The 17,769-nt window shown below is 40.9% G+C and overlaps 1 protein-coding gene across 2 annotated transcripts; it reads right to left on the minus strand.

Annotated features, from left to right (window-relative positions):
- Nucleotides 1,570-13,054, minus strand: ZFAND5 (zinc finger AN1-type containing 5). Of its 2 annotated transcripts, none has more exons than XM_018052070.1 (6): nt 11,916-12,047; nt 7,833-7,990; nt 7,307-7,418; nt 6,574-6,677; nt 4,239-4,364; nt 1,570-3,215 (listed from the first exon to the last, which is right to left on the minus strand). In XM_018052070.1, the coding sequence occupies exons 2-6, from the start codon at nt 7,981-7,983 to the stop codon at nt 3,067-3,069; spliced, it is 642 nt and encodes a 213-aa protein (XP_017907559.1). In that variant the 5' UTR covers nt 7,984-7,990; nt 11,916-12,047; the 3' UTR covers nt 1,570-3,066. The 2 variants fall into 2 exon arrangements, with proteins under 2 accessions (XP_017907559.1, XP_017907558.1); XM_018052069.1 differs by lacking the exon at nt 11,916-12,047 and adding an exon at nt 12,145-13,054 and having other exon boundaries at nt 1,572-3,215.

Raw genomic sequence — 17,769 nt, forward strand, 5'->3', positions numbered from 1 at the left:
AAACACCAATGGTTGACTATAATTTATGGACTTTGTTAATACAGGCTCATCAACTTTAACAAAATGTTACCACTCTAGTGGTCGATGTTGGTAATACAGCAACGTATGTGGTGCGGATGAAGAGGGTGCATGGGAAATCTCTGCACTTCTCTCAACTTTGCTGTGAACCCAAAATTAAGTCCTTAAAAAACTTAATACGCAACATCAAGTGCCAGGTTATTTTTTATCATTACTTACAGATGAAGAAGCTTGGTTTAGGGTCCATTATCTTAACTAGGAAGTCACTTCACCTATATTGCAGTTTTTTCCTTTGCAATTTCATGCTGTGGAAAAACCACTTCTGCTCAAACCATAGGCCTTAGTTTTGCAGATAAAGCCCACTGAAACAGAGCTACGATAAAGAAACTATCCCTAGGCCATATAGGTAATTCATACCATCACTGTCAAAACATGTCTGGGGTGGGGACATACAAAGTCCAAGGAGAAATGTGGTATTAGCCTTGAAATGCTTTATGTCAGTGTGCACTTCAAAGTTAAAGCCCATTTATATATAATCTTGCCTGAGAAACTTTCAGGTTTGAATACAGGAGTCCTGGTACATTTGAATCTTCCTAGTTGCCTTATACACTTTGATCCCTTCTCCCCAACTGATGCTCCTGACAAATCAAGTCCTTAAGTCAGGTTATCTCCTAAATTAATATTTTGCATAAGAAATGATTATGGAAACATTACCAGATCATGCTACTTACTTCAAAGACCATTACAGACAAGCGAAGCCCAAGAATCCATCATCTTCCCATCTGTCTTCTTTGCCCCCAATATACCCCTCTTGGATTTCAAAACCTGAAGATTTAAAAACTTATCAAGCAAATGTTTACATAGGTAACACTGAAGGAAAACAGTCTTAAACTTTGAATAAAAATTGTTTGCCTTCTAACACAACTTTTAGCTCAACTGTGATTCAGTATCCTTCATAATTTGAGACACTATCCTTATCTCATACTTCAATAGTATACATATCCCCTCACCTGAAGCAAAAGTAGCAGCAAAGAACTGTGACAGGTGGTAGCGAATCATCATGTTAAGTACTGAATATTTCCATTTCCAACTCCATCGAGATGTAATGGTTCTGCTTTTTGGCTTCAGCTATTGCATTGGCCAAGTCAACATGGCACTGTTAGCTCTTGTTATTATCTCACATGACACCTGCAAAGACCAAGCCCACGGGACCATCTTAACATTAGAATCAAACCCCAAATAAAACTATGCCAGTTGCTGTAAACCAGTTGTAATGCCTGAAGTGCCATTTATAAAGCGAAAAAGAGAAAAGGGAGATAGGATGGAATAACTGACCTAAATTCTAACAGTTTTGATCCTAAAGTGCCAATTCATAATAGTTTAACACTCATCTCATGGTTCTCATGTGAATGTTTAGGAATGGAAATGAAAAAAATAATATAGCCATGCAAAGTCTATAAACACGACTGAAGTTCAATATCAAACATTTCCTAATTATCCCCCTTTAGAATATCTAACTATGGCTTAAAAACCCAATAAACAAGTGGAAAGTCTCCCTCTGTACATGGCTTTTATTATTTACATAATACAATATAGCATCAATGCTGAATAGCATGATTATGTGCAATACATAAATATGTACTATCTGTACACATCTGCAAATCTAACTTTAGAACTAAGGTACATAAAATTGAAAGCAAAACTGAATGCTTTAAGAATAAAAGTAAAAACTAAGACTGAACACTGCAATAAATCAGAAGTAGTGCCTCGTGTACATACTTAAAACTATTTACAGATGAAAACAGGCATTACCACGACACTAATCTAACTATACTCATTTATATATAAAAAACACAAGTTTCATACATCACAAAAAACCTTCCATTATAACACAGAAGTGATATTACCAGACAAGCATCAGTGAAGTATACTGCCTCTTCTAGTTGTTATTTGTACAATGCTGTAGATAATGCAGCCCATGCAATACACCCAAGAACACTAGAGTCCTACACCCAAGTACAATTAATATAAAGCAGCCCTCTGCAAGTGGTGCTGGATACCACTAAGAAGTCTACTGCAGCCATGTTGGTTATGATTTTCCATGCAGAAGGGTACAGTTACATTAAGAACTGAAGTCTTTAAAAAAGCTTTAAACATTCTTTCTTGAACCAAAACATTCGACAAAATATGCACATGAAAAATTAACTATTCAGATACCTTTGCAAACTTAAAATTCAGATGCATGTTACTCCATAGAGCTGCTGTATGTGAAAACCAAACATAGTTTTAATTTCTTCTTGTAAATAAATTAATCCTAGTGCAGTTTTGTTCTACACATTTTTAGCAATGAGAGTAATGCAGACACTGTCTGGTGCAGGCCAGCATAATAAGCTTCAAAGATAGCTCAAGACCCTGTTGGCTTGATGCGTTTTACTCTTTAACCAGTTAAACGTGTACCTTTCACAGAATCTCTTGACAATTTTTAGAACACCAATTAACCAGGCTTACATATGGCACCAAACACTGGTTTCATGGAAAGGTCTGATTCTTATAGCTTTCCTCCTGCTTCCAAGGAACATGTGGAAATTAACAGGGTGAAGTTTAACTATGGTAGAAGTAGACTGCCAGTCCTTTTCTGGTGTACCATTTCTTTAAAAAAATACAGGCACATAACACTAGCCAAAGATTATACCTTGATTACATTTCCAAAGGCAGATATGCTGCAAACATGCAGAAAGGTATTTCACTTATTCTGTTTGGCACGAAGGAACTAAATTTTGTCCTTATTATCTGTGTATTTCAATTTGCTGTGCAGATTTTCATCCAATTTTATTCAGGGGAGGGCATATACATTTTGTAGGGCTGTATCTATCCAATTCTGCCTGTAACAAACACCCAAACATCCTAAAATATCAATTATAAGACAGACAAGTGTAAAGTAAAACTCTGGAGAACATCAAAGGAAAATGGCCATGCATCTGCTCTTTAATGTTTTCCTACGGTATATTAAAATAAAAACAAATTATCAGTCTCTTCACAAGTAGTAATTTATATTCTCTGAATTTTTTCAGCCACAACAACTGGATTCTCTTTTCTGATTTTTGCTGCAGCTTCTGCTTTGTAATCATATGGACAGTTGTGCTTGTCAGAGTAACGGTGAAGTCCACAAAATAAATTTCCACATCGGCAGTCAAACCCTGTACATATAAAAGGAAGTAGAGTTATTTAGGAACTTAAAGCAATTAGAAGAAACAAGGCATAAATCAATATAGGAAAGGAACCAGATTTTCATGACTCTCTGTAATATTAAACCAACTGTCATTTTAAATTGTGAAAAGTGTTTTCAACCTCTTCTGACATGGTGAGAAATACAAGTAACTCTCTTCCATAAACTCTGGTAGATATCAAACACAGTAGAAAAATCACAAAGCTCTGGAGTCCGACTGAACCGGATTTAAATTCTAGTCCTACTGTATACTGACTAATAATGTTTCTGCACGTGAAAACTAGAAGACAACCACATACAGTTCTGAGATTTAAACAATTAACAAGTATCCAAAACATTTTGTGTCTGACTCAAAGCAGGTGATTACTGTTTAGTTCAACTACCTCTCCCCTAGAACAAAGGAAAGAGTCAAAAGAGATGAAATTTTTACTAATCCTATAAAGGAAAATAATTCAGAAGGCCTAAGTCAGGAAAAGGGTTTCATAGGATTAGAGAGACCAATGGAAAGCAAACTCAACTTCTTCTCACTGCCCCCTTTCCAGTCTACTGTGGAAACTTCCTATTCTTTAAAGTTGGGTGTTTTATGTTTAAGACTAATTTTGAACTGTGGTCTTGGAGGACTCTTCAGAGTCCCTTGGACTGCAAGGAGATCCAACTGGTCCATTCTGAAGTTCAGCCCTGGGATTTCTTTGGAAGGAATGATGCTAAAGCTCAAACTCCAGTACTTTGGCCACCTCATGCCAAGAGTTGACTCATTGGAAAAGACTCTGATGCTGGGAGGGATTGGGGGCAGGAGGAGAAGGGGACGACCAAGGATGAGATGGCTGGATGGCATCACGGACTCGATGGACATGAGTCTGAGTGAACTCCGGGAATTGGTGATGTACAGGGAGTCCTGGCGTGCTGTGACTCATGGGGTCACAAAGAGTCAGACATGACTGAGTGACTGAACTGAACTGAATTCCATAGGGAGTAACCAGGAGCTCTTGAATACCTGTAAGGCCAACTTTCTTTCTGCACATGAAACACCTGTTCTTCTTTGGTTTGGGCAACTCAGGAGCTTTTTCTTCACTTTGAGAAGTACTGGGCTGAGAAACTGAAGGACTGGGCTGAGTGACAACTGAAAAAACAAGGGTAAAAATTAGAAGTTTGTCAACTGTTTGGCTGACAATTATCTAGTAAGTAAAAAACTAAACAGTAAGACTCTTCATGAAAATGTTTAAGCCCGTCTTGAAAGAAAACATATAACATGTATTTTAAATAGAATCTTTTACTTTATTATCACTCCACTTAAATTCCATTAAACTCACTTTAGGACTGGGAAACAAAATCCTAATTCTAGGTTTTAAAGACCTGAGAGATGTGGTCATCTGCTTAGTTTCCACACTGCAAATACCTAAATGCAATCTTCTTAATTAGGGCAGATTCAAATTCATTACTACTCAGTAAATAAGGCTGCCAACTTCTGAGGTACTTAGCTATAAAGTCATTTTGTTTTTATACTGAAAAGTTAAAAGAAAAACTGTAGATAAACCCAGTAAATTTTGACAAGTAAAACCCAAATCATTAACCTCTAACTCAGACTCTAAAATTTCACGATTATTGTATCATTTTAAGAAGTCCTTTATATTGTCTTATGCAGGAAACATGGCAAGTCTTTTTAAAAAAAGAAAAAAACCTTCTTTTGAAGATTAGCAAACACTGTCTTTAGGACAATATACCTGTGAAGCTTAAGGATTCCATAGGCAAAACAAGAATTTTTACAGCATAGCTTTAATTTACTTTGTGATACTTAATGAGAGATATGACCTACTTTTAAAAGTCCGTTTCTCCAGGTAAAAGGGATCTAAGTTTTAAGTTCACTCAAGACATCAACAGAATTTGTCAATATAAAGATAAAACTGCAGATAACTGTGAGTTCATATTACCTCCAGGTTATTTAAAACAAAATTTAATTCTACCTTTATAAAATTAATATTAATCCAAATCCCAAGAAAAGCAAATTGATGCATAAAATACTAGAATTACTGCCTAAAGAATAGGCCAGCATTAATACTATCAACATAAATCCAAACTCTATAGCAAACCAACTGGTTTAATAACAACTTACTGAAATTCTCTCCAAATTTAGAATTCATTTACATTAGTGATATATCCAGTGAAATTAACAGTATAATATTAGACCACTGGTAATATTCTAGCTATTACTTATTCCTAACAATCTACCATGGCAACCCTAATGTATTGTTGTGATGGTATAATGGAAGGACAGTCTGTGGAATAGTCTAGGGGAGGTGACAGCCATTTCCCTGGCTATACCTAAAAACTGGACAGTGGTTCTTAAAACATACACAAGACTTTGGTGGGGGTGCGAGTAGTTAAGGAAAGAAAGATGATACAGAACAGGCAGAGCAGCAAAGTGCATTCAGGTAAAGAAATAATAAATGCACAGAAATAGTTACAGATCTAATCCAAAAAAGTACTGTTTCAAGATTTTCTTTTTTTAAAAAACAAAAACAAATGAAACGGAACAACACTAATTTGGTCAGTTTTTCATCATAAGGATGGAACTTTAAAATACCAAATATGGATTCAACCACCCAACATAAAAACTTTCACCTTAGCTTTATCAATCAAGACTTATATGGTTCACATAAGCTTGGCTATGTAACATTAGCAAAAGCAAGCTTCCAAAGCAGATTACATATCCAACCCTTTTTTCTCACTAAAGGTTTTAACACTGTGTCCCAGTCAACACTATACCAGGAAATAATAAATTGATCAAATCAACTGTGTGCACCACAGAGTATGACCGTTCCAGGGTCTAGCAATGAAAAGTAAAAAAGTCAGCCTGACAACAGAGCACCACCAGAAGTGCTTTCTTTAATGTTAAGTTCAGCATAGACTCAGTCACTATTTAATGAAAACCAAAATGCCATTCCACACTGAGTTTTAAACTCCCATAGGGATCCCACACTTCAACTTGAAAGCTTCAGTGTTCAATATGTTCTTTTGTTTGAGTATTTCCTGCAGTATTGACAATATCCAAGACTAAAGAGTTAACACTTTTGATTATTTTTTCTCCATGGCTTTGCAATTCAAATTTCTTCTGTTTATGAACAATACCTTCCTTCTTTAATGTTTAGATACTTCTTTAATTTTAGATACTTCTTTAATGTTAGATACTTCATGTAGTGGTAACCTACCTTTTAAATTCATTAAATTCTTGACATTTCCAGCCTTCACATGATAAAAGTTTGCTGATTTATAGGTGCAAAGGTAATGGGGCATGGGCAGAGAAGAGATAAAGAATCAGATAAAAAGCATACCTGGCTCTGACACCTCTGTTTTCGGGGTAGTTACTTTGTCCTCTCTTGAAATGCTCATTTCTGTCATTTGCTGAGTTACAGGCAAGGCAGCCACAGGCATATTTCTATTTGAGTTCAAGCAAACATTTTTTAAGATGTTAAGGGTACTTCTTGGTGAGATGGTAAGTTGTCAGTTCAACATATATATATTATTTGTAGCATGATCAAATGGAGCTAAATACTCTAAAAAGGATGCCCAGCACAAATGTCTGAGAATAAGGAGAGCGATCTGATAAATGGCTCATCAATTCAAGCCTGCATATTTGTATAGGTTACAGTGTTCCATCAGAGCCAACTAGAAATATTTAGCTGTGCCTGTAATTTAAGGGCAAAAGGGACAACTTTGCCAGAATGCCTTATGTAGCAGCACAATGATCTGTAGGGCCTCATTCTGTACAACCTTCACACCTCAATTACAAGAAAAAGCACAGCATTCTCAACACAGTATCCTTTAGGCTACTCAGCAGCAGTGCTTTATTATACACATCTTTACTCAATGACCTACAAGATCATATATTAAAGGACACTGGAATCCCCAATTGTGCAACACATGTAGGTATCTAATATATTAACATCCTTATTATAATATATATGTTGTAACACACCATTATTATTTATTAACATTCATAATTATGCCAGTCATCTTTATTTCCTCCATGCATTATTATAAATACTCAAGAATGTTTAATCGTACCTTGATTTTTCAGATGTGCTGCCAGCAGCACCTTCACAGTTGTTTAAACTAGCGTCTGCTCTTTGTACAGATGCAGAATCTGAGGTAGGACTATTGGAACCACTAGCTGTCCCTGTTTAAAAAAAGGACTGGTAAGAAATGAAGCCAACAGTAGAAACACTCATTATCAAAACTATTAATAAGTAACAAATACTTGCATTTAATTAGGTTAGTGACTTAAGCACTTTTTCACTGTGCCGCAGCATCTTACACTTAAGTGATATCCAAACAAAAAATATAAATAAAAAAGTCATAGCCAATAAAACCTCAAAAAGGGAAAAGAAAAAGCTAGAAGATGCTTGCAGATGTCACTCATTCCTCATACAGTCATTCCAAGAACTTGGTTGTTGCTTTAAGTTTCAAGCTTTTCTCAGGTCTTCTCTCCTTGGACTTTCAGCAATGATTCTCAGTCTGAGGCCCCAATTCTTGGTTGTATATTTTGCAGTCACCAGTTCTTCAAATGTGTTATTTCTTGGAAACAACTTACCCATTGGGCTCATTCTGCCACTATTCTGCTGCCTCTGAAGATGTTCTTTGTAGCAAACAGAACACATTCCATTTGTCCTAGGATTTCCATAAAAGCCACATCCTGTACTACATAGCATGGGCCCTGGGGTCTGGTTAGTCTCCTGAGCCATTTTTCTGCTACAAACAGAACAAAATAAAAATTTTAGAAACCAGAATTTAGTGGGGGGGGGGGGGGGGGGGGGAGAAAACCCACACAATCACTAAATTAGTACGATAGTCATCATTTATCTTTGTCATTTCTAATCACTGCATTTGTCTCTAATAAAGGCCTAAATTGTGTTATTAATCTTTAAAATTGGCTAAATTATGAATGTTTTGTTGCCTTTATAAAACAAAGTACGTGAAAGGAACTGTTTTAGCTTGATAAACAATCATCTATCATGACTTGACATTTTTAGGACAAAAAAATTCTATCATTAAACATCAAAATTTCACCTGTCACTGTTTAATTCCTGAAAAGGTCACCCTTCCATTGTTTAATTCTTTATAAACACAAAATTATGTTTAAATCAATTTTTCTAACTGGTATCACTTTTTGTTCTACACTACAGGCAGATCCTTTCAAATCATCAAAATTAACTGACTCTTCATAGCTACTAGTGGTTCTTTAAACTAGTAGTATATGGAAGCAGCTCTGAAGGTTTCTTAAAACACCTGAACATACTGGGCCCTTGTAATTAATTCAATTCTGCTGCAGGGCAGAGCATGGGTACTCTTAAAATGCTTCAACACCTGAAGCATATAGGACACTGAAAAGAGAGCTGGTAGATCATCTAGCTCTTCCTGTTACCCTGGCACCAAAAAGTGAAGCTCTTAAAGAATTCAGAGGTCAGTTGCCTAGGAAATTTCTTTTGTTCTACATTTGACATGTGAAATCTGGGTCTAAGTATACTTTAAAGCCAGTGCCTAGAAACCTGCAAAGCACAAATTATCAGCCACAGATTTCTTAACCAACAGCTCTATTAAAACTTGTAACAAGCGTTTGTCTTCCTCATGCCAGAAAATAATGAAACTTTTCCAAGCTCAAGATAGCAAAGTAAAGCAATATATACAATCTTTAATAATGGTTAATATTCAATGCTAGGTTACCAAAAAGAACTTAATATAACCTTGCTATTCCAGAAGCCTTCTTAAAATTAACACAAATACAGTAATGTTTTGCTAAATTTAGTAAAATTTGCTGAGTTAACAGAACATAAATATTTAAGAAAAAAAATTTTAAAACCCTGGAAGGTTTCCTTGTCACCTAAAATTGTGTATGAATGTACAGAAAGCATATTTGGGCATTTTATCAAAGGGAGATTGTGTGTAATAATTCTGGTCATTGTCATTTACCTGTACCTAAATGTTGACAATAGAGGTGACTTACAAGTTATGAACATTTCAGGTGCATATAGGAAAGTACTTCCAACTAGAGCTTGTTACTTCCTAGAACTTCATGTTGCTTTTTTCCAACCAGCACAAACTAAGATACTCTTTAGGGAGTTATCATAAAGTATTAACAAGTACTAACCAAAATTCCACAAAGGAAGAGGACTAACCAAATTTGATGTGTCCTGAAACCTGACAATTATTCTCCCAACCATTTAAATGATAGTAATCTTTCCCTTTGTTAGCAAAAAGACATATTTCAAGCTTGAAAATATTTCAAGCCAATGAAGCTTGCATGGAAATTGACCAATATTTGCAACTTACTTCAGACAACAGTACTAATTTAGTTAACACTACCTCTTTAAATAGTAAGTGGAATTCAGCTGACTCATTTTGGAGCAGGGTAGTGTAAACATTTCAACATTACTTAGGAAGTTTATTGATAAACACTTTCAGCTGAGTTTTTTAAGAGTTTGAGTATAATGTGCAAAAAAAATACATTGTGCATTTATTTGCATGCCCACCATGCAAAATATGTGAATCTTTGCCCTATGCAAAAAGGAGGGCCACTCCTGGTAGTCCTCTTAAGAATTATGCTTAGCTTACCTGCTATATTAACTTTTGCTATCATCTGACAAGTGGCTTAAAGAGTAAACTGGCCTAAAAGTCAACTTACATTAATATTAACCTGATTCTAAAAATCTTTTGTTTGTATAAATGCGGGTGGGGATCTTAACCTAATGATTTCACATGCAAAGTATTCCAACTTTCTTCAGAAAAACACATCTACCTTCAATTTACCATAAATAGCCTCCAAACTGAGACACAGGAGATAACAGGGTATTAGCCTTACACATGGCATCTCATCTTGTAGACTTTTCTCCCCCTAGAAAGGCAGCTTTTAAATGCCATCACAAGTGCACAGCTTGCCTTAATATTTCTCAGAAGCTTAGATCACATGGGCGGGCGCTTCAGCCTGTCACAAGGCTGCAATGTGACAGGCTGAGCTGGATGGAGGCTCTCACATAAAGCCTAGTCAACAGGGGCCTCTGAAATCAGCTTCTATTTATATCTCAGAGGCTGCCAACTCCTACACAACCCCAAGAACTAAAGATGCAGCACTTGTATATCTAATATAAGCAAACACAACAAAAAGATGCCATTAGGGTTGTTAGTTTTTTCTGAGGTAGGGAAGGAGAAAATCTCAAATCAGAAATCCAAGTATCACCAAAAACTCAGACACAACGGTCAGAGTTGTTTTATAAAACCCAAGCACAACGAAGAGAGCACAAAGATAGAAACAACCCTCCTGTTTAGTGGCAGTTTTTAGGTGGGTGTGGGGAATAAGTTGCCCTATTTGTATAAGTTTACCTATTTGTATTTTAGAAAAAAATACAATACCATTATTACTTAGCATCTTTAATAAAGTTGTTAGAAACTTGAGCATTCATTGTGTCAGCTCTATCAAATATAGGATGAACTGTACCTGTGTGTATATATACTTTACAGTTTGCGGCCTCCTCTAATTCATAGCTAAAAACCAAAACCCCAAAAGACAGAAGCATGTAACTGAAAAATTCTCCAGCCTCAAACATAAATAAAAAAGGCTTTTACAACTATGTGAATTTAGTTCTCTCAGGTGCACAAGACGTTAAGAATGGTCACCTTACCCGGAGCTGAGACTGGAGTTCTAGTCTCTAATCTACCTCTAACTAAGCCAGTGACCTTGGGCAAGCCCTTACTCTCCAGATCTTCGTTCCCTCTTGCCAAATGGAGAAGATTACTGTGATTTTAAAGGCTCCTTTTCAGGCTTAATACAGAGCCTGAGAGAGAGAGAGAAAATAGGGACGATTAAAACATCTTTAGAGGGGGACATTTTTAGAAGAAAACTTGAAAAAATAAAATTTCAATATTTTCACCAATTCAGTTCTGAATCCCTACTTTAAAAATAAAGAGTAAAATAAAGATTCATTTAATTTTTTAAGAAAGTCTGTAAATCACCCAAAGGCCAAGTTAAAGAACATCGGCTCTATGACCTATATACTACTACTGTGTTCTTAGACCAGATTAATAGGAAACATTTAGTCAATAAAGATAACCCAGGTCTTTCAGATCCACGGAGTGCGTGCAAAGAAAGCAAAAAATTTCACGTTCATCAGCCTAAATGCACGAAACAAAGGGGAAGGTGCTCCATTTCCTTCATGAAAAGGATCTCCGGCGAGAAATGCAGCAACCTCGGTAAAACCGAACCACCACGGATAAGTCCCTATCGCCCAACGTTCCAGGAAATTTAAAAACAAGTTCGAATCCCACTGGTCCTCCACCCTTACCCCCATGCCCTCCCAAGCAGAGGCCTCGTTCAGGAAAGCCCAGCAGGGCCTTCTCCAAAAACCACTGAGTCATGCAGAACAGCAGTTCCGTAGGCCAAGCAGGCCTCTCACCCTGCCGGTCCCTCGCCGACCCCCGGCCCCGAAAGGGTCGGAGGCGGCGGCGGCGAAGGGGGGTGCGGCGGGCAAGGGGTTGGGGGCGCGGCCGTCGCCACCGCCTCTTTGTCTTTCCCGGTTCGGCAGCCCAGGCGGGACGCCACCGCAGAAGGCGGCCGGGATGGATTTGAGCGAGGCCCGGAGCTCGAATCTCCCCGAGGCCGCACGCCGGGCATTTTTTCTCCGACCGTGAGTGTGCGAGCGAGTCCGGGGCACAGGGAACCGGCCTCTGGTCACGACGACAGGATGCCGCCTCCGTCTTTGTGCTTCCTGAGCTGGTAGGCGGGCTCCCCTCCCCCTGACGCCGCCATCCGTGGGCCGCTCGGGCTTCGCCGGCTCGCGGCGCCTAGTCCCCCACTCCCACCCACGGCCCGGCACCAGCAGCCGGGCGCCTTCCCCTAGCCCCGTGCTACTTACTCTTCGACTGCGAGAGCCGGGCTCGCGCACGACGCCGGCGAAGTGGGGACCGGGCCGAGCCCTCTGGGAGGGGCGAGCCGGAAGCCCTAGAGCCGCCGCCGCGGGCTGGAGCCGCAGGCGGAGGTGGCGCCGCCGCCGCCGCGGGGTCCTCCTTTGTTCCCGCAGCAGCCCCGAGCGTGGCCGGGACAAGCCGGAGCTCGGGAAGTGGGGGGAGGGCAGCGGTGGGGGAAGCGGCGGAGGAGGAGGGGGCGGAGGGAGTAGAACAGAAGGCCGCAGCGGCTAAGGCTGCTCGCTGCGCTCGCCCGTCGTCGCTTCACACCTCCACCGGCCGCGAGTTTGGCTGACTCCAAGCACGAGCGGGGCACGCGCAGCTAAGCCCGGGGACCGCAAGGGGCCGCGAACTGCGCTCTCTGTCGCTTCGCTACCGCCGGGGAAGCTGTGCAGCTCCCAGAACGACGAGCCCCAAACGGTGATGCAGGCAGGTCCGCGCTCCGGCCGACTGACGCGTTCTCTCCGCCCCGCGATGGAAAGAGAGAGGGGGCGGGGTCTGTGCGTCAGCGAAAACCCCGACGGCGGCGGCGGCGGTGGGGAGCGCCTTGACGTCACGTGCCCGACGCTGCGCCTCTGCCTTCAGTCACCCGGCCGGGGAGGCGGGGCTGAGCCTGACCGCGTTGCTGTTGCGCGGAGCTTAGTTACTGGCCCGGCTGCCGGCTCCAGGGTGGAGCTGGAAAGAAATAGTCCTGTGGAGGATGCGTTTCTATTTTTAGCCCGATTGTCTGCCCTAAGCTTTTCGCCTTCCGATTTTCTCAGTCAAGCCCGCTTTTCGCCCTCTGAGTTCTTAACGCTTTGTCTAGAGTCTTTGGCAGACATTTCCCTTTCTTCCTTATTCTTCCTCCTCACCCACCCATCCAGAACGAGTTAGAAGGATTTGGTTCGAGAAGAGAAAATAGACCGCTCTTTGCTTCTGGGTCTTCCCGCCTGTTTATGAAGCTCCCAAGTCCAGTTCCCTCACACCCCTTTCGATTCTAAAGTCCAACCTGAGCATTGCCCTGATGCTACCGGGAAGGAGTGGGGCAAGGCGGCGCTCGCTCGCTTCCTCGCTCGCCCAAGGTCACGGGTGGTTGTGCAGAGTCAGGAAAGGCTCGCCGGACTGGCTGCCAGCCCTCGGCCCTGGCGTCACGGTTCTGAACAAACTGTTTTGGCCAGCATGTAAAATCCCTGGAAATCGTCTATTCCAGCAAAGCCTCGTGAACTGGGAAAGCACCAAATGTTCTACTCTAGAAATGAAGCTAAGGGACAAACAAGCTAGACCTGAGGGAGAGATCAATAAGGAGACGCTGTAAGAGGAAGTTCAAGAGGGGGCAATTCAGAAATGAGGCACATGCTCCGACTAGTTTGAAAGGGCGAGTTAACCAAAAACACTGAGAACCTTTTCAAAGCACCAACAAAAAAATACCCCATTTGCAGCTGGCCTCGCCAGGTGACTTTTGTTCAACTCAAAAAACAAACTTAGTAAGACAGAAAGGACTTATGAAATTTCCTGGTAAATAATAGCCTGATGGTGATTGCAGCCATAAAATTAAAAGACGCTTACTCCTTGGAAGGAAAGTTATGACCAACCTAGACAGCATGTTAAAAAGCAGAGACGTTACTTTGTCAACAAAGGTCCATCTAGTCAACGCTATGGTTTTTCCAGTACGCATGTGAGAGTTGGATTATAGAGAAGGCTGAGCTCCGAAGAATTGATGCTTTTGAACTGTGGTGTTGGAGAAGACTCTTGAGAGTCCCTTGGACTGCAAAGAGATCCAACCAGTCCATCCTAAAGGAGATCAGTCCTGGGTATTCATTGGAAGGACTGATGTTGAAGCTGAAACTCTAGAACTTTGGCCACCTGATACGAAGAGCTGACTCATGTGAAAAGACCCCGATGCTGGGAAAGATTGAGAGCAGGAGGAGAAAGAGAAGACAGAGGATGAGATGGTTGGATGGCATCACCAACTTGATGGACATGGGTTTGGGTGGACTCTGGGTGTTGGTGATGGACAGGGAGACATGGCATGCTGCGGTTCATGGGGTTGCAAAGAGTCGGAAAGGACTGAGCGGCTGAACTGAATGAAGAAATAGAAACGATGTTTGCTGCTGCTGCTAAGTCGCTTCAGTCGTGTCCGACTCTGTGCGACCCCATAGACGGCAGCCCACCAGGCTCCCCTGTCTCTGGATTCTCCAGGCAAGAACACTGGAGTGGGTTGCCATTTCCTTCTCCAATGGATGAAAGTGAAAAGTGAAAGTGAAGTCGCTCAGTCGTGTCCGACTCTTGGCGACCCCATGGACTTCAGTCTACCAGGCTCCTCCATCCATGGGATTTTCCAGGCAAGAGTACTGGAGTGGGGTGCCATTGCCTTCTCGAGAAACAATGTTTAGGGCGTGTAATAGTCATTATTAGAGGGGAGTGGGAGGTCCCTTCCTTGTTTCCCAAGCTTGCTGATCAGAAAAATCACCTGGACTAATTGGTTCAGTTAAGCCTCTCAGTCCTTTCCGACTCTTTGCAACCCCATGGAGTGCAGCATGCCAGGCTTCCCTGTCCATCACCAACTCCTGGAAATTACTCAAACTCATGTCCATTGAGTCGGTGATGCCATCCAACCATCTCATCCAATGTGGTCCCTTTCTCCTCCCATCTTCAATCATTCTCAGCATCAGGGTCTTTTCAAATGAGTCAGTTCTCATCAGGTGGCCAAGGAATTGGAGTTTCAGCTTCAGCATCAGTCCTTCCAATGAATATTCAGGACTGATCTCCTTTAGGATGGACTGGTTGGATCTCCTTGCAGTCCAAGGGACTCTCAAGAGTCTTCTCCAACACCACAGTTCAAAAGCATCAATTCTTTGGCTCTCAGCTTTCTTTATAGTCCAACTCTCACACCCATAGGTGACTACTGGAAAAACCAAAGCTTTGACTAAGTGGACCTTTGTTGGCAAAGTAATGTCTCTGCTATTTAATGTGCGATCTAGGTTGGTCATAACTTTTCTTCCAAGGAGTAAGCATCTTTTAATTTCATGGCTGCAGTCACCATCTGCAGTGATTTTGGAGCCCTCCCAAATTAAGTCTGACACTCCACTGTTTCCCCATCTATTTGTTATGAAGTAATGGGAAACTGTTTACTTTTAAATAATCAGCTAGACCGCTCTCTTGTAGATAGTTTTGGTTGTTTGGGGTGGAGCTCAGAAACTTGCATATTTAAGTGGTGCTCCAGGTGATTCTTTAAATTTTGTATATTTGGGAGGATGCTGTCTTGTTGCCCTGTGCCGAAATTTCCAAATCAAACAGTTCTCTGCCAGAGTAAGCAGAATACCTAGAACATAACTGAACGTTTTCTTTACAGTTTAAAGTTTTTCAGTTCAGTTCAGTCGCTCAGTCCTGACTCTTTGTGACCCCATGGGCTGCAGCAGGCCAGGCTTCCCTGTCCATCATCAACTCCTGGAACCTACTCAAACTCATGTCCATCGCATTGGTGATGCCATCCAACCATCTCACCCTCTGTTGTCCCCTTCTCCCGCTTTCCATCTTTTAAAATTATTGCTGTAAGCAATTAATGTATTAGAGATAGAAGTAGTTTCAGACACTGGTCCCAGGACCATTGGAATTGACTTTCTTGACTAGACAGTGTAGTAAAAACTTAGCAGCTACCATTTACAAACCATTTTTGGGGCTAAATATTTTCCGTTTAGGATTTCATTTAATCCTTACAGATATTCACTGGGATAGGTACTGATATATCCATTTTTACAGATAAGTGAATAATGCCTAAAGAGGATAAGTGACTCCCTTGAGGCACTGAAGGACAGGGAATCAATAGAGGTGGTTTTTACTGAGGACAAAAATAACTTGGAGATTTTCCCCTTCCCCCATTTTAGTTATTAAAAAGTGAAACAAGATAATCTCTGATGATGTGTTATTGAAAAATAGAAAAAAAAAACAACCAAGGCAAGCTGGTTATTTAATAATGTATTGTGTAGTATATGTTATGTAGCACTCTCCGATAATTTGTCTTTTCTACCAGCATTTATGATTTTCTGTATGAGACTGTTTCAAACAGGAATATACCTGGAATTGAGCCTAGTTTTTAACTACGCTAGCCCTTTTCAAAGTATAGTCCTCAGATCAGCCGTATCAGTACCACCTGGACACTTGTTAGAAACAAAATTTCTCAGACCCCACATTGGACCTGTGGAATCACAAACTCTGAGTGAGATCACTTTGTCCAATCTGTTAAAACAGGTTCTCCATATGATTCTGATGCATGCTGAAGTTTGAGAACCACGGAATTACCCCACCATACTATAGGAGATCTCTGAGATGTTCACACCACGTGAAGGGAAAAAGTGAAAAAAATTTTTTTCTCCTATTACTATTACTGGTGTAACAGATTAGGGGATATGCTTCTAAGGAGAGTTTTGTTTTTGGAGTTCTGAATTTTCTATTGGACTGTAAAGACAAACTGTAGAACACCAAATATATGATAGAATGCTCTTAGTATAGTGTGCAAAAGGGCTGTCACCATGCTTGTTAGAGAAGGTTGAAACCAGCCTCTGCAAAAAAATTACAGGGAAAGTGGGGCATGCTCTAATTGTGGTGTTATTAATTGATTGTTGAAAAACACCTCTTGCAGAATTTTATTACATGGGACGTACCAAGTGACTTGTACTGTGTGTGTGTTAGTCGCTCAGTCATGTCTGACTCTGCGACCCTGTGGACTGTAGCCCAGCAGGCTCCTCTGTCCCTAGAATTCTCCATTCTTAAATATTCCTTGAAAATAACACTGAATTATATTGTATTCATTTTTTCTCATTAAGTGTTATGCACACTTACTACATTCTAGGTACCCATTGAACTGGGTGCTGGAATATACATTGGTGGGAAAAATTGATCTTACCCTTTTTGTCCTGGATCCTTCTGTCATATTAGGGAGAAAGACATCAGCAATATTATCACATAAATATATAAATATGAGGAGAAGGCAATGGCAACCCACTCCAGTACTCTTGCCTGGAAAATCCTATGGACGGAGGAGCCTGGTAGGCTGCCGTCCATGGGTTGCTAAGAGTGGGACACTACTGAGCGACTTGACTTTCACTTTTTACTTTCATGCATTGAAGAAGGAAATGGCAACCCACTCCAGTGTTCTTGCCTGGAGAATCCCAGGGACAGGGAAACCTGGTGGGCTGCTGTCTATGGGTCTCACGGAGTCGGACATGACTGCAGTGATTTAGCAGCAGCAGCATATAAATATGAACTGGTAAACTCTTTGAAAGAAAGATACAGAAAGCTATCGGAGCATACTGGAAAAGGGCATGGGAACCCACTCCAGTATTCTTGCCAGGAGAATTCTATGGACAGAGGAGCCTGGTGGGCTACAGTTCATGGGGTCACAGAGTCAGACGCAACTGAGCGACTAACACACATGGGAGCATATAACCCATGACAATGGATGCTGAAACTCACCCAGATCTGAGTTCCGTTGCCAGTCATCCCCATCGCCAGTCCTCCCCAATCACAATGGAACGAGGCATACTTCCTTAATGCAGTTGGCTATAGCAAGCTGGCATGTCCTATGAGAAAGTGGAAAC

Source organism: Capra hircus, chromosome 8 (assembly GCF_001704415.2).
Source record: "Capra hircus breed San Clemente chromosome 8, ASM170441v1, whole genome shotgun sequence".
Classification (NCBI taxonomy): domain Eukaryota; kingdom Metazoa; phylum Chordata; class Mammalia; order Artiodactyla; family Bovidae; genus Capra; species Capra hircus.

What these genes read in the sequence shown, in the direction of transcription:
- ZFAND5 (XM_018052070.1), bottom strand. Translation starts at nt 7,983, where the DNA reads ATGGCTCAGGAGACTAACCAGACCCCAGGGCCCATGCTATGTAGTACA. An exon ending in TGGCAGAATGAGCCCAATGG is followed by an intron (nt 7,419 to 7,832) that starts GTAAGTTGTTTC and finishes TTTTTTAAACAG; the next exon opens with GGACAGCTAGTGGTTCCAAT. An exon ending in AAAGAAAGTTGGCCTTACAG is followed by an intron (nt 3,216 to 4,238) that starts GTATTCAAGAGC and finishes TTATATGTACAG; the next exon opens with GGTTTGACTGCCGATGTGGA.